At 47.5% G+C, this 17,166-nt stretch overlaps 1 protein-coding gene across 5 annotated transcripts in view; it reads left to right on the forward strand.

Annotated features, from left to right (window-relative positions):
- The window catches only part of HERC1 (HECT and RLD domain containing E3 ubiquitin protein ligase family member 1), a 3,987,333-nt gene that overhangs the window by 491,297 nt on the left and 3,478,870 nt on the right, over positions 1–17,166 (forward strand). For all 5 annotated transcript variants that reach the window (XM_044077739.1, XM_044077741.1, XM_044077740.1 and 2 more), the window contains exon 8: positions 7,174–7,301. In XM_044077739.1, coding sequence (XP_043933674.1) covers positions 7,174–7,301 — 128 coding nt within the window. The remainder of the gene's footprint in view (positions 1–7,173; positions 7,302–17,166) is intronic.

Genomic DNA, 17,166 nt, shown 5'->3' on the forward strand with positions numbered 1-17,166 from the left:
AGGGGTTGCCCGACTGTCCCTCTCTGGAGGCAGTCGGGGGGCATTTCTCGGAGCATCTACCAAGTTGGGAGTCCATTGCTACAGATCGCTGGGTGCTCCAAATAATATCCAGAGATTACTCTATCCCCTTCCGGAATCTTCCCCCACTAGCGAAGCGCCTCCCCGATGTCCCACCCAATCAGAGGGAGGCGGCTGCTTCAGAAATAAAGAAGATGTTCTTCATCTCACATTGCTGCAGTCCTTACACTTGGGTAGTCTGCTGTCCTCGGTCGGCCCGAATATCGAAGTATTAGGCTGACGTCGGTCAAGGTGCATAAGACTGACATCAGGACGTCAGGGTACATATGCGCATGACCGACGTCATATCCTCAGTCTTTTTTGCCGCATGGTCCGATGCAGAAGCAGCGTTGCAAGTGCCGTTCAGCGTTCTGAAATTTTTCGAATTCGGAGTTTCAGACCGAGTCAAAGTTGGCTAAGTACCCCGTTGGGGAATATTTTAGTTTTTTTTTGCCTCAGTGGTTTACCGGATGTCAGAAAAAGTGAATAACTGTATTTCTTGTGGGAAACAGATACCGCATAGAGATTATCATACTTTGTGTATTCCTTGTTTAGGGCCTGAGCACGACGTTGTTGGGTGTCGCTTTTGTGCTAGATTCAATAAGCGCACTATTAAGAGAAGGTTAGATTGTGCCAGGTTAGTCTTCGGAAGCGGTGCAATTATAATATGCCGCCGGATGCTCCGGCGTCCGCTTCTTCAAGAAGCGCAAGGATAAAGCAGCTAAGCCCAGGCAAGACGAGTCGTCCGTACCGGACGCCGGTTCTTTAGAGGTGTCGGTGGAGCCGGTGGTTCTGCCGGAGGTTTCTCTGGAGTCCCAGGGGGAGACCTTATTATTGCAGGATGTGGCCTCTCAGGAGGCAGGTCAGGCTGAAGGGGCTTCTCAGGTTACTGTTCTCCCCTCCCTTCCTAGGGTGGTTAGGCCATCTCCTTCTGTTTCCAAGGCTTCTCCCAGAGGCAGGCCAGGTTTAGCTTCAGTTGGTGTCACTCCTAGTTCTTCAGGATCTGTGCCCAAGAAGCATATGCTTAAAATGGCAGAAGATTTGATTACTTTGATTAGAGGTTTTTTGCCCCCTCCTGATAAGAGGCCTAGGGTGGAACCTGAGTTGGGGAGTTTTGAGCAGGCTTCAGATGTTTCAGAGTCTTCGGCTGAAGACTTGCAGGAGTATTCTCCTTATTCAGATTCTGATGTGGATGATTCTACTCCTTCTGCTTCTCCTCCTGAGGATTTTTCTTTTTCAGAGACTCTTCATTCCATGAGGGAGCATTTTAAGTGGGAAGGTCAGGACTTCTCTGATTCCAGGAAAAGGCTTAGGGAATTTTTGTTTTTACCCCAGCATAGGCCTTTGGCTATACCTCCTGTTCTGGATGTTGTGGAGGATGTGTTTGCAGAGGCTTCTCTTAATCCTGATTCTTTGCCTCCTGCTCCTGTTAAACCGGATAGGTATTATAGGGTGCCTGAAGTTCATAAGTATCTTTTTAAGAGTCCTAGGGCGGACCCAGAAACTGTTAGTCAGGGGCCTAAGGGTGTTAAGGCTTCGGTTGTTAAAAATCCGGTTCCTCCTGATAAAGAGGCCAGGGCTTTGGATAGATGGGGAAAGAAAGTCTATACTTCTTCTACCCTAGCTATGAGGGCTTTGAATTGCCAGTTTCACATGTTGAAATACCAAAACTATCTACTTTCTCAATTGAAGTCTAAGGTAGATGCTCTGGCGGAAGGTATTGAGTGTAAAGAGTTACAAGATTTGGTACATGTCTCTGAACAAGTGGGTAAGCATTCTTTGCAATGTGGTTTTGATGCTGTACAGGCCTCGTCTAGGGTGGCTGCCACTGGATCAGTTCTTCGCAGGCACGCCTGGCTGAGGGATCAGAATTTATCTGACCATGTTAAGACAAGGATTTTAGATGCTCCTTTACAATCTGATGTGTTGTTTGGTTCACCGGTTGAGGCAGTCTTAAAGAAAATGGAAGACAAGGCTAAGTCTATGCAGACTGTTAAAGATTTTTTGCAGGTTCAGCCTCCGAAGTTTAGTAGAAATTGGCCTACCAAGGGGTGGACGTATCCTTCTTATGATTCCCAGTCTAGGGGTAGGTCTAGACGTGGTAGGGACAGAGCTCAGGGCTCTTTCAGGCCTAGAACAGGGAGTTCACCTGCACAGTCTTCGGGTGAGGGCAGGGGTCAGCCCTTTCGTAAACAGACCCAATGACCTACCTTTTCAGCTGCCAGAGCCTTCTCGTCTGGCAGCACCTTTGGGAGGAAGGTTGGCACTTTTCAAGGAAAATTGGAGTTTAATTACCCAAGACAGATGGGTATTGGATATCATACACCAAGGTTACAGGTTTTATTTCCATACCTTGCCTCCTTTCAAAGGCATGCCAGACGTTCCTCCTCAGCAAAGAATAGAGGCTCACAAACAGATTTCTCTGCTGCTCCAAATAGGGGCCATACAATCGGTCCCTCTGTCAGAAGTGGGCCTAGGATTTTATTCTCGCCTGTTCCTAGTACCAAAGAAGGGGAACACGTGGAGACCAATTTTGGATTTATCTATCCTCAACACTTATCTGGACATTCCCAAGTTCAAAATGTTGACGTTACAACAGCTTTTACCTCTGCTGGGCAAAGATCACTGGATGGTGACTCTGGATCTCAAGGAGGCTTACCTTCATGTTCCTATCAGGCTAAGTTGCAGGAAGTATCTACGCTTTCGGCTGGGACTTCTCATTATCAGTTCTCTGCATTGCCCTTTGGCTTATCTACTGCCCAGAGTGTTCACGAGGTTCTGGCTCCAGTGATAGCTTTCTTCAGGCTAAGAGGAATACAGATCTATCCTTATTTGGACGATTGCCTGATTCTGGCTCAAGGAAAGGACGAACTTCTTCATCATCTACACTATGTGATAGCAGTGCTAAGATGCCTGGGGTATTCTGTGAACGAAATAAAGTCCAGTCTAGTACCCTCTCAGGACATGTGCTTTCTGGGTGTGAGACTGAATACAGCATCCCAGATGGCCTTTTGACCCCGGACAAACAAAAGAATCTTTCTCTTTACTTCCATCAATTGTCTCATCAGTCCAGGCTGACTGCAAGGACAGTCCTTCAAGCCTTGGGGTTCATGGCATCTTGTATTCTGGTGCTTCCCAATGCCAAACTGCATATGAGGAAGCTGCAATGGTATCTCAAAAATGTATGGACACAGCACTGCCAAGATATGGACACTGTCATTCAGATAATACCTTGCATTCAAAAGGAATTTTTGTGGTGGGCTCAGGAATGTCACCTAAACAAGGGACTCTCTGTGACCCGGCCAGAGGCGAGTCAGATTCTAACGACAGATGCCTCAGACAAAGCTTGGGGAGCTCATCTAAATGGAAAGTGGATACAAGACACGTGTCCTGCCAGACTTCTACATCTACATATCAACTTGAAGGAGATGTTAGCAGTCCAATTTGCATTGATAGCTTTCAAGGATTTACTTCTTCCAGGGCAGGTGTTGATTAACACAACTGTCATGTGGTACATCAACAAGCAAGGGGGAACACATTCTTATCCTCTGTGCAGACAAGCAATGATTTTGTGGGAGACTGCCCTCAGTTTACAGCTAAATCTTCAGGCAAGGTTTCTGCCGGGAGCACAGAACTCCTTAGCAGATGTGTTGAGCAGACAAATAATGGATCCCCACGAGTGGAAATTGGATCCTCATGTTTTTCAGAAATTGACAGTGTCATGGGGAACTCCAGACATAGATCTGTTCGCTTCTCCACTAAACTACCAGCTGCCAAAGTTTTGCACAAAAAGTTTTCATCCCACAGCCTGGAAAGTGGATGCTCTTTCATTCAATTGGAGCAATCTTCATGTGTATGCCTTTCCACCTCTGCCTCTCCTCCCAAAGGTACTTCTGAAGGTCAGACAGGACAAGCCAAGGATGATTTTAATAGCTCCAGATTGGCCTCGACAGCACTGGTACCCACTACTGAGAAGTCTGGTACGGGAGCCTCCATGGCCTTTACCTTCGATTCCACACCTGCTGTCTCAGGAGAACAGTCATTTACTCAATGTCAAACTTCACTCTCTTCACCTGACAGCCTGGCATATTCTGTTTTAAACCCTGGAGAGTCTCAACTTCCACAGCAAGTTTTGAATGTTATTTTGGAGGCCAGAAGGCCTAGTACAAGGAAAGTGTACGCAGATAAATGGAAGAGATTTTTATTTTGGAGTGCAGCAAAAGCATTTGATGTTTCTAAGCCTAATTTAAGTGTGGCTCTTCAATATCTTACTGAGTTACTGGACAAAGGTTTGTCCTTCTCTTCTATTAAGATTCATGCTGCAGCAATTTCTGCTCACTATGACTGTGACCCACCATTGTTTTCTCATCCTTTGTTTAAGCAATTCCTTAGAGGGGCAAAGAATATAAGACCCCCACGGAGAGCTCCTACTCCTGCTTGGGATCTCAATTTTGTGTTGGAGAAACTCACTCTACAACCTTTTGAGCCTGCAGCTACTGCGGAGTTGAAATATTTATCATGGAAGACTGCTTTTTTGTTGGCCATTACCTCTGCGAGAAGGGTTTCTGAATTACAGGCCCTTATGGCAGTTGAGCCTTTCTTAATTTTCCATAAGGATAGGGTATCTTTGCGTACTAATCCTTCCTTTATGCCTAAAGTGGTTTCTAGTGTGGCTTTAAACCAAACTATTCATTTGCCTACCTTTTATGCGAACCCCCAAAATAAAGGGGAAAAGATTTTGCACACTTTGGATATACACAGGCAGTTGCGATATTATTTGAGCAGAACTAAAGCGTTCAGGCAGTCTCAGCAGTTATTTGTTTCTTTTGCTTTGAGTTCTCAGGGCAAGCCTGTGTCAAAACAAACTATTTCTAAGTGGATTGGGTCGTGTATTGCTTTCTGTTATTCCCATCATGGTAAGGAGGTTCCAGCTGGGATTAGGCCTCATTCCACTAGGGCTACTGCCACTTCTACAGCCTTTCTAAGGGGGGTAGCAACTAAAGATATTTTGGAGGCTGCTACTTGGAGTTCAGTGCATACTTTCTCTAAGCATTATCACCTTCCTCTCTACTCTAAATCGAGGGCTGGTTTTGCCACTGCAATTTTACAGGGCATTTTGGCAGCTCCTACTGCTTTTTAGTAGTGCCATCCTCCCTTTTCTCTGCTTTGGGATTCTACCCAAGTGTAAGGACTGCAGCAATGTGAGATGAAGAACATAGTACAGTTTTGTACCTACCATAAATGTAGATGTTCGAAGATCCACATTGCTGCAGTCCAATTTACCCTCCCTCCTTCCCCTCTGTAGTTAGAGGCGGTTGTGTGGTGTGGGTTGTACATATTGTAAATATTGTATATAATGTACATATAGTTAGTACACAGGTGTTTGGTTGTTTTTGGTTGTCTTTTGGTTTTGACCTTTCTGTTTAGGGTCTTCTGACATCTGGGGCAAGAAAAGACTGAGGATATGACGTCGGTCATGCGCATATGTACCCTGATGTCAGTCTTATGTGCCTTGACCGACGTCAGCCTAATACTTTGATATTCGGGCCGACCGAGGACAGCGGACTACCCAAGTGTAAGGACTGCAGCAATGTGGATCTTCGAACATCTACATTTATGGTAGGTACAAAACTGTACTTTACTAGAAAAAAGAGCCATCCAACACGTCCCCCCAGAGCAGTCTGGGTTGAGCAATTACTCCAGGTTCTTTTTGGTGCCAAAAAAGACGGGGGACTTAAGGCCAATTCTCGACCTGTCAAATTTGAACCTGTTCATTGCCAAAGAGAAATTCCTGATGGTCACTCTACAATCTGTTCTCCCCCTTCTGCAGGAGAATGACTGGATGTGCTCCATAGACCTCAAGGATTCGTACTACCACATTCTTATGGACAGACGATCCAGGAGGTTTCTCCGCTTTTGGCTAGGGGCCAGTCATTATCAGTTCAGGGTTCTTCCGTTTGGCCTCACCACAGCCCCCAGGGTGTTCACCAAGGTCATGGCAGTTGTGGCGGCCCACCTGAGACTTCAGGGAATTCAGGTCTTTCTGTACCTAGACGACTGGCTCCTCACCGCCCCCACCAGGCATCTACTCTGTTCTGCCAGGGATTATTCTTTACTTTGGTCCATCATCTAGGCATTACATAAATTTCAGGAAGTCTTCTCTTCATCCTGTTCAAGTTCTGGATTTCATAGGGGCCAGGATAAACACGCTTCAGTCCAAGGCCTTTCTGACAGCGGACAGTTTACGTACTTTGTCACTCCATGTAATAGCGCTTCTACAGTCCCCAGCCCCACCCGCAGAATTAGTCCTGAGAGCCCTAGGATCCATGGCGGCAGCCATCAGCCTTTCACCTCTTGCTCGGTTGCACATGAGAGTCCTTCAATGGACCCTTCAGGTCCAATGGTCCCTCCTCCTTCACCCATTGGATTCACCGATTTGCAGGAACTCCCTTCTTTGGTGGCTCCATTCCTGAGAATTTCGGGAAGGGAGACCGTTCGTGATGCCTCAACCCCAAACCACACTGACCACGGACGCTTCTCGCCTCGGGTGGGGGGGGGGCATTGCATGGACAGAACCGTCCAAGGCACATGGACCCCTGTAGAGACTGTTCTGCATATCAGTGTTCTGGAGATGAGGGTGGTGCTTTTAGCGTTGCAAGCCCTTCAAGACCTTCTTCCTCCGGGGACTATTGCAATTCAGACAGACAACATGGCGGTAGTCTGGTACATCAACAAACAGGGAGAAACCAGGTCTTACCCTCTTTGTCGAGAGGCTATGAGAGTTTGGGAATGGGCGATTTCCACCAACCGCTTTCTGATTGCAATGCACAGCTTTTTTTTTTTTGGATTCTCACCATCTGATATTTTGGTCTAATGGCTTTCACTTATTGAGACAGTGCTCTTAAGCAGCTGCCATCAAGTAGCTTCTTGCCAAATTGCAGTTGTCTTGATGTGCTGTAATGGCCACAGCCATAGTACGAGACTGTTTTAGCTAATTTGCTAAGTTAAGGAATAGTTGTCAGGCATGTAAATTAGCTCACTTTCTCCTTATTTACTAACCCAAGTGACAAGAAATATAAAATGCTGCCACATAATATTATTTTGTTTGTTTTGCAGGCAAATTAGGCCATGGTGATACCAACAGAGTATACAAACCAAAGGTTATTGAAGCTCTTCAAGGAATGTTTATCAGGAAGGTGTGTGCTGGGAGCCAGTCTTCACTTTCCTTAACATCAACAGGGCAGGTATGGAAAAAAAATGAAATTATTTTCTTCTGTTTTTATTAACACCAGAAAACCACAGTTTGTCTTGTGATTATATATGCACACATGTTTGTTTAATGAGAAACTCTGCTAATTTAATAAGGCAAGATTGTCACGGCTAAATACTTTCCCAAATGGTTTGTATTGGCTTTGCTTTACCTAAAACTTTTTTTTTAAATGATGTTTCCAGGTTGATGCTTGTTTTTTTTTTTTTTTGGGGGGGGACGGGGACGTAATCTATGCATTTTAAGTAACGTGCTTCAGCTGTGTTTACTGCATACAGATTTTCTTTTGCTTTTTGCACATTCCTATCTACTTTAGTCATTTTTTTTTAAGTTTTTGTCGTTGGTATTGCATGTTTTTTGCTATAACTTGAATGGCTTGCCCCTTTTGCTACAAACCTATTTTTCTTTGCCGGGCCCTGTTTGCATTGTCATCTGTCATTGTTCATTATGTGATTTATGTTTGAATTTCTGGCTGTGGCTGCTTTTCGCATCTGAGTTTACTGAATCCAATGTTGATCTGTTCCTAATGTAGATTCAACCAGAGGGTCCTGATTAGTTTTATTTTTCTGCTAACTACATCTACTTGTTTTGTGATCTATGAGTTTTCTGCTTCGTTTCTGCTCCACTGAGGACTTAGCTGAAGTTATTGTATTTTTTCAATTTCATATGACTTTAGAATTATAGTTTTTTTTTCAGCGTGTTCAATTTTTGGTAATCCTACTAACCATTATCTTTACCTGTTTTGTTATCTTTTCCATACGTGCTGATTTCATGGGGCTAATAGTTAAACTGAATTGTTAAATCTGCTAGTCACATGCTCCAGAAGTGTCTATTTTTTAGTAAATTAATTAACTCATTCAAGCCTATAGCACCTTTTTGTATATTTCCAGTACACACCCATAGCTCCTTATGGTGTTGAGAACTTTTTTAGGTCTGGCTTCATGGCGGAATCGCAGGACCAAACTAATTCTAGTGGGTCTTTTACCCGCAGAGTCAACTACTACTACTGCAGCGTCATCTTCAGTCACGGCCGTGACTGTTCAGCCTTCCGGTCCTCCTCCCCTGTCTGGGACTCCCACTCCCACCTCTAAACAGGGAGAGAAAGAGGCCAGGAAAAAAAAACATAGAGAAAGAGAGAGAAAAAGAGAGAGAGATGGGGAGAGGGGTCGCAAGAAGCAAGCAGACTCTGATCCGTCGACCCCTCCCGCTAAGGTGATCTCGACACCGGAAAAGGTTGCAAGGCCATCTTCCTCTCAGCTTTTTTCTCCACAATTCTCCCCGGAGCCGGAGGAGGAGGCTTGGCCCGCTTTGAGTTCATCCTCGCATCGGCCCTCCCGGCTGGTGTTGGTTGCATCCTGGAGATCTACTAAGAGCCTCTCTGAAGCCGATATGGACCAGATGATGAGAAGGTTCCTGCAGACTCAGTTGCAGGTGGGAGTGTTGCTGGCTACCCCCCAGCCAGAGCGGGGAGTTTGTCTCGGACGTTTGCCTCGATAGCTCCTTCTTTGATCCACCGTCGGGTTTTGGAGTCTATGGATCTGAGGAGCCCTGGAGTCAAGGGGTCGGCGCCGATGGTGCCTCCAACCTCGTCACTGGCTATGACCTTCAGCCTGTCAGATCCTTTGTCGGATCCGAGCTCTCAGAGCTGAGATCTGGTCATCGAATCTGAGGTGATGAGTGTGTCGGCCCAGTTGTGGTCGGGGCATACTGTCTCCTTGCGTCTGGCTGTTCCAGCCTTGGCTCCGATCCCCTCATCGGATCTGAGGGATACGGCTACCCACACCACCAGCTTCATAGAAGCCAGTTCCCTTTTGGCTTTCGTTGTCATAGAGAGGGTTCTCTCTGGAGGATCGAGACCCGCAGTCTTTCCTCTGAGTCCGCCTTGCTCCCGCGCACCTGAGTTTCTCTTCCATCATCCAATCCTCCCAGGGTAAGCCTGTGTCCGATACACCCCAGACAGTTCCCCTTGAGGAATATGAGACGATTTGCAAGCCCTCCCTGGGGAGTCCCCCCGAGGGTACCCCTCGCAAATGCCAGTGCAAAATGAGGCACATGGACTCCCCTGAGTTCCTCACTCAAGATACCGACGTGGAGGAAGGGAAGGTTCCCCCAGATCACCCCTCGAAGATGTCTCCTTCGGAGACATAATGGAAATTCTTCACCGGGGGGGGGGGGGTTAATCTGCCCAAAAACCTTCCTCGGACGAGTCTGTATTTCTGGAGGCATTTGACACAGGCCCTTCTACCTCTTGGGTGTCCACCCCACACGACCCTCTGGTGGACCTTATTACCACCAGAGCCTGGAAGGAATCCGACACTGTAGAGCAAATACCCAAACGGCCCGACAAAGTATTGAGCCCTCCTGCGGACAAGCCCACTTGGAGTAAGGGTACCCCAGTTGATGCCATGGTGGTGGCGGCAGCCACCAAAAAGGAACTCACCTAGGAAAGTTCCTCGGTTCATCCCCCGGACAAGAAGTCCAGGGCGATGGATCGTCTTGCAAAGCGGACCTTTGCTTCAGCTATCTTTGCTATAAGGGTGCTGAATTACATGGCCCATGTAATTAGACTGCACCGTGACCTTGTGAAGGACTACACTGAGTCTCCCCCGGAGTCCATTTCGGTCGAGGACAAATGGACATTCCCGGCTCGAATGGCCACTCTCAAGTCTGTTTCAAATACATCCATGCATTTCCTCTCTCACGCCACTTAGGGAGCCGCTAGGACAGCCGAGTCTGGTATCGTCATGAGGTGTCATACCTGGCTCCAGCTTTGTGATTTTTCAGAACCTTTCGAGGCATCCTTCGCTAATGCCCCTTTTAACGGTTCGACCCTGTTCAGGAAGACCGTCCAAGATATACTTGTCCAGAGTGAGAAGGACAAGAAAACGCCGTCAGCCGTCGGGATCTGCTTCTCTAACCCGCAAAGGTCCTTCTCCAGGAGCCAGCGAGGGCAAAAGAAGCTGTGGTTCCGGAAATCTCAGCAGTCCCGGAATGCTCCGGACTGTTTCTCCCCCAGAGGCAGAGGGGGACCAAAGAAGTTCGGGTCACGAGAACCCTTTTCCGACCGACTCACTCAGTAGCCCTGAGGGGTTGCTCGACTTCTTCTCTCTGGAGGCAGTCAGGGGACATTTTTTGAGGCACCTAGCACAGTGGGAGTCCATCACGTCAGATGGCTGGGTGCTTCGAATAATATCCAGAGGCTGTTCTATTCCCTCCCGGACGTCCCACCCACTCAAAGGGAGGCAGCAGCTTTAGAAATAAGAAAGCTGTTAGAAAAAAGAGCAATCCAGCAAGTGCCCCTAGACCAGTCCGGATCAGGCATCTATTCCAGGTTCTTTTTGGTGCTAAAAAAGACTGGGGACTTAAGGCCGATTCACGACCTATCCACAATGAACCTGTCTGTTGCCAAGGAAAAGTTCCAAATGGTCACTCTACAATCCATCCTGCCCTTCTTGCAGTAAGAAGACTGGATGTGCTTTATAGACCTCAAAGGATGCGTACTACCATATCCTGATGGACAGGCGATCCAGGAGATACCTCTGCTTTGGGCTAGGAGCCAGTCATTACCAGTACCGGGTCCTACCCTTCGGTCTCACCACAGCCCCTAGGGTGTTTACCAAGGTCATGGCAGTTGTAGCGGCCCACCTGAGGCTAAAGGGCATTCAGGTCTTTCCGTACCTGGACGACTGGCTCCTCACTGCCTCCACCAGGCATCAACTTGTACTAGCCAGAAATTTCTTTCTTCAGTTGTCTACCTGGCTGGGGATCACAATAATTCTCAAGAAGTCTTCCCTCTAACCTGTTCAAATTCTAGACTTCATAGGGGCATGAATAGATTCTCTTCAGGCCAAGATATTCTTGACCCTAGACAAACTTCACAGCCTGGCCCTTCATGTATTAGTGCTCCTTCACTGTCCTGCACCCCCAGCAGAGTTAGTCCTGAGAGCCCTAAGGTCCATGGCAGCAGCTATAAATCTGATTCCTTATGCACGTCTGCATATGAGAGTGTTACAGTGGACATTACAAGTTCAGTGGTCTCTACTACATCAACCTTTAGACGTTCCGATTCCTCTGAGTAAAGTGTGCAAAAATTCTCTCGTGATGGCTTCAATCCCAGGAACTGCGAGAAGGACACCCCTTTGTTCCACCTCTGCCCCAAGCCATGGTGATCACAGACGCCTCCCGCTTAAGGTGTGGGGGGGGGGCACTGTTCGGGCAGGACTGTCCAAGACACTTGGACTCAGAGCGAGAACGTTCTGCATATAAACGTTCTAGAGAAGAGAGCAGTCTTTTTAGCGTTGCAAGCCCTTCATACCTCTCTTCCTCTGGGAAATATTGCGATCCAGTCAGACAATATGTCAGTGGTCTGGTACATCAACAAACAGGGGGGAACCAGGTCTTATCCACTTTGTCGAGAGGCCATGAGAGTGTGGGAATGGGTGATCTCCACCAACCGCTTTCTGATAGCAAAGCACATCCCGGGTCGGTCCAACATTTTGGCAGACAAATTGAGCAGAACTATCCTTTCGCCTTACGAGTGGTCTCTGAACCCTTATGCAGCGGAACAGATCTTCCTCAGGTGGGGTCAGCCTTGCTATGATCTCTTTGCATTGCCATCCAGTGCAAAGTGCAGCGAGTTTTTCGCTCTGATTCCCCCGAAGGGGGGAAGCCCCCAGAGGCGCTCTTGTCCATGCTTGGCCACCTGGTCTTCTTTATGCTTATCCCTCTCTTCCACTCATGACAAAATTCTTACAGAAAGATCTTCGGTTGGGGAGCAGAGTTATTCTCCTAGCCCCATTCTGCCCTCGTCATTTTTGGTTCCCTTACCTGCGGTCTCATCTCTTAGCTCCATCCTGGATCTTGGATCCCATTCCGGATCTTATTCGTCATCCCTCAGGAATTCTTTCTTCGAATCTGGACAGCCTCAAGCTCACAGCTTGGTTGCTCCAGTTCCATTACTTGCCAGGACTCCCGGTATCTCTTCCCCAGTTAAATCTATCCTGGTAGCAGCACATAAGTCCTCTACCAGAAAAGTTTACAGTAGTGAGTGGAAACATTTTTCCATTTGGGCTTCGCAGAGAAATCTAGATCCTTTTACCGCTCCAGTTCCATTAGTGCTAGATTTGTTGTCTCATATTTTCCAGCAAGGGGCCAACTCTTCCACAGTAAAAGTCCAGCTGGCGGCTATTTCCCATTTTCACGGAGGGGAAAATTCAGGTTCCCTAGCTGCTGCCAGAATTTGCAAGAACTTTTTGAAAGGTACCTTTCTTCTGAGACCCCCTATCAAAAATCCTTTCCCGCCTTGGGATTTGACTTTGGTTCTTCAGGCCTTAGTTGCTCCCCCGTTCGAGCCTGCAGCATTAGTTGACTTGAAATTCTTGTCATGGAAGACGCCCTTCCTGGTGGCTATTACTTCAGCCAGGAGAGTGTTGAAACTTCAGGTGCTATGTATGAAACCACCATACCTAGATGTTCTTCATGTTTCACTGTTGCACTCCTAACATATGGGTTATCCGGCTCCAGGTAGCCCTCAGTCGGCCCGAATACCAGAGTCCTCTGTATGACGTCGGCTGCCATTGGCTGTAAACTGATGTCAGAACGTCAGGTATAAAGGGAGGCGGCCGACGCCATTTCCCCAGTCTTTCTTGCCGCGGAGCCCGAAGCAGATGCAATTTGCACTAGTGCCGGTTGGCCGTTTACCTTCTTTCTAAGTTCCGACTACCAAGTTGAAGGCGCCCTTTGCGGACCCTCTTTTCTTGCTTTAATGAATGTCAGATAAAGTTAATAACGCTCTTGCCTGTGGAAAACTGATTCCGCACTGTGATTTTCATTCCTGTTGTATAACTTGTTTGGGCCTTGAGCACGACATCCCTAACTGTGATCTCTATGCTTCCTTCAACCCGCGTACCATATGCCGTAGAGCTAAGATTTTGTATAAGCATTTCGGAGTCTGACCTAGGTTTGTCAGTATGGCGTCTTCTGGTCTCTCCTGACTTCAGATATACCTAGGAAACTCAAGGACAAGGACCGCGACAGGCCTAGTGTTAAAGCTGCTGACGACGTGCCGGTGAAATTGGTCATCAGCCCAGCGGTAGCTAGTGAGGTGCTTTCGCAGCCCCTACAGTCCACAGATTTTCAGCCGCAGGCCTCTGCCGAGACCTTTACGAAGTCCTCCATGCCGCAGGCTGCTATTTTGTCTTCAGACCCTCCACCTGTCGCCATGCAGGCACTGGCTTCTGATGCCTCTTCTCTTCGACATGAGACCAGAGCCAGACCGACTACCTTAGCTCAGACTTCTACAGTTGCTAGGCCTCCCGAGTCCCTCTGGATTACCAGCAAACCTTTCAGCCACAAATCTACCCACAAGTGGGCATCGGCCTCCCCTCCTGTGCCTCTGTCCCAGTTGGTAAAGATGGCTGGTGATCTTCTTTCCCTTATTAAGGGCTCTCATCCCCCCCTTCCAAGGGTGCTAGGGAACTGTCTCCTGATGTTTTGTCTGAATCAGATTCTGAGGTTTCCAGTATTTCTGCAGGTGCGGAAGGAAATTCTCAACTTTTTTCTGGCTTTGAGGATTCTGATGCTGAGGGCTCTATCCCTTCTGCCTCCCCTCCAGAAGATTTTTTCCATTGGGGATACTTTAAATACTCTTAGGGAGCACTTTAAATAGGAAAGTCAGGATTTTCCTCAGTCTAAGAAGAGGATCTGGGAATTTTTGGATTTGTCACAGCATAAACCTCTGGCTATTTCTCCTGTTTTGGAAGTTGTGGGTGATGTTTTCATGGAAACTTCTTTAACTCCTAATTCTGTTCCTCCTGCTCCCAGAAAACCTGATTGGTATTATAGGGTTCCTGATTCTTATCAATTTCTTTTTAAAAACCCTACTGCTGATCCTGAGATTATTTCTCAAGGTCCCAAGGGTGTTAAGGCTACTATTGTTAAAAACCTTTACCTTCTGATAAGGAGTCTAGGGCCTTGGACAGGTGGGGTAAAAAGGTCTATACCTCTGCAACTCTTCCATTAGATGTATGAATTGTCTTTTTCACATGCTTAAGTATCAGCAGCATACTTTGGAGGCTATTAAGGCGATTTTCCTTCCATGTCGGAGAACAAAGACTAACAAGATTTACTAAATTCTGCCACTCTGGTTAATAAGCATTCTCTTCATTGTGGTTTTGACACCTTGGACGCTTCCTGCAGAGCAGCAGCCACTCGTTCCGTTATTAGAAGGCATGCTTGGCTTAGGGAGCAGCCTCTTTCTGAACCTGTAAAATCTAAATTGGTGGATGTTCCTTTGCACAGAGACAGCCTTTTTGGTAACAAGGCTGAGGAGGTACTGAAAAGGTTGGAGGATAAGGCGAAATCTATGCAAGCTGTAATTTCCTTCAGGTTTAGTAGGCATTATCCTTCCAAGAATTGGTCTTTCCCTGATCCTGGCAAGCAGGGTTGCTCTAGGCTTAGGGGTTTCAGATCTTCCCGAGGGCAGGCTTCTGCCCATCAAAGGGCTAAACAATGGCATCCTTCTGCTAAATCGGGGAGTTCTAAGCCAGCTTCCCAAAGCAAGCATTCTCAGTGACTCCGGCCTTCTTGTGCCTACCTCTGCGGGCCCAGGGTTTCCTTTGGGGGGAAGGTTAGCCCGGTTCGCAGGGGTATGGTCAACCATCACAGACGACAGATGGGTGCTCAACATAGTAAACCAAGGTTACAAGTTTTATTTTCACACCTTCCCTGTTCTACAAGGTTACCCAGACATACCCAGAACTCTCAGGGCAGAGGCAGAGAATCAAATTTCTTCTCTACTGACTGTGGGTGCTATAGAGCCAATTCCTGCAAATCAGGCAGGCCTAGGTTTTTATTCAAGACTTTTTCTGGTTCCCAAAAAACGGGGCACCTGGCACCCTTTTCTAGATCTGTCTATTCTTAACACTTTTCTGGTGATTCCCAAATTCAGGATGCTCACTCTTCAACAGTTACTGCCAGTGTTGGACAAGGATTCAAAGCTGGTAACTTTGGATCTCAAGGAGGCTTATCTGCACATCCCAATAAGGGAAAGTTGCAGGCAGTTTCTTCGTTTCAGGGCTAAGGAGCAACACTTCCAATTCTCTGCGCTGCCCTTTGGCTTATCTACTGCTCCCAGAGTTTTCACAAAGTGCCTGGCTCCAGCCATTGCTTTTTGCAGGCAGAGGAACATTCAAATTTATCCTTACCTGGACGACTGTCTCATTCAAGTAAACTCCCCAGAACAGTTAAAAAAGGATTTGGACTTCGTGAAGAACATTCTCATCTCTTTGGGTTACACTCTCAATGAAAAGAAGTCAAAGTTGGTTCCTACAAGGGAGATGGTTTTCCTGGGAGCGAGTCTGAATACAGCCACCCAGATGGTATTCCTCCCTCAAGACAAACAACAAGATCTGTCGGCTTATTTCAAGGACTTGGCAAGCATGACCCAGCTCTCTGCAAGGCAATTCCTGCAAGCACTGGGGTTCATGGCTTCATGTATCCTGATGATCCCATAAACAAGGCTGCATATGAGAAAACTTCAATGGTACCTCAGGAACCTTTGATCTGAAATAGTTAACTTCATTTGATCAACAACCTCTGGGTTTCGGATCTGACACGGATCCGAGCCGGCAGCATACCAAGCAAAAAGATCCAAGCTCCTCCCCCTACCCGTAATACACTGCATCCTCCTTCCAATCCCCAGATCTTGTTAGCCGCGGCTTTGCCAGCACGGGAGTTTTGAGCTCCAGTCAAGTTTGTCAGGGTTTTTTTAATTTTATTAGTCTGTGTGTGCCCCTTTGATAGATATGTATATATATATATATATATATATATATCTGTATATATAGCTATTAGTTTATCTCTCATTACCGGATTCCTTTCCTCGCTAGATATTTGCGTTTTGTGAGTTAGAAAGTTGTTAACTTTCTGTCAGTATAGGCCCCCCTTCCCACCCATAGAGTGTGTGTGTGTGTGTGTGTGTGTGTGTGTGTGTGTGTGTGTGTGTGTGTTTAGTATGTCAGAAAGTGGCTTTCTCTAAGTGCACAGAGTGTGGCCACAAGCTGTCACCAGATGGCGGTCACACTCTGTGTGTAGTTTGCTTGGGGGTGTCTCATTTGTCATCCGGCTGCAAAATCTGTGCGGCCTTCAACCCCCGAACCCTGCGGGATCGCAGGAACAAGTTGATTCTGGCAGGTCTTCTACCCACGGAATCAACTTCTGCTTCTTCTTCCACAGCTTCTTCGCCAGCCACGGCTGTGGCTGTCCAGCCTTCCGGCCCTCCTCCCCTGTCCGGGACTCATCCTCCCACCTTGCCACAGGGAGAGAGCGAGGCCAAGAAAGAGAGAATGAAAGACAAACACAGGGAAACAGAGAGACAAACAGAAAAGGAAAGAGATAGAGAGAAGGGCCGCAAGCGGCAGGCCGAGTTGGATCCAATGGCCCCTCCCGCTAAGGTGGTTTTGTCTCCTGTCAAAGTTACTAGGCCATCCGCTCCTCGGCTCCATTCACCACATTTTTCTCCAGAGGAGGAGGCTCGACCAGCCTCGAGGTAGTCTTCGCATCGGCCCTCCTGGCCGGCGTCGGTGACATCCTCGACATCTACTCGGAGCATCTCTGAAGCAGACATGGATCGGATGATGCGAAGGTTTCTACAAACTCAACTGCAGATGGGAGTGTTGCTGGCTCCCCCACCCACCGGTGCGGGGAATTCGGCTCTGTTTTTTGCCCTGATAGCTCCTTCTCCGATCCACCACTGAATTTCGGAGTGTATGGATCTGAGGAGCCCCGGAGTCAGGGGGTCGGTGCCGATGGTACCTTCGGCCTTGACGCCGGCCATGCCCTCG

Source organism: Protopterus annectens, chromosome 7.part0, assembly GCF_019279795.1.
Source record: "Protopterus annectens isolate FY-2018-M chromosome 7.part0, PAN1.0, whole genome shotgun sequence".
In the NCBI taxonomy this organism is placed as follows: domain Eukaryota; kingdom Metazoa; phylum Chordata; order Ceratodontiformes; family Protopteridae; genus Protopterus; species Protopterus annectens.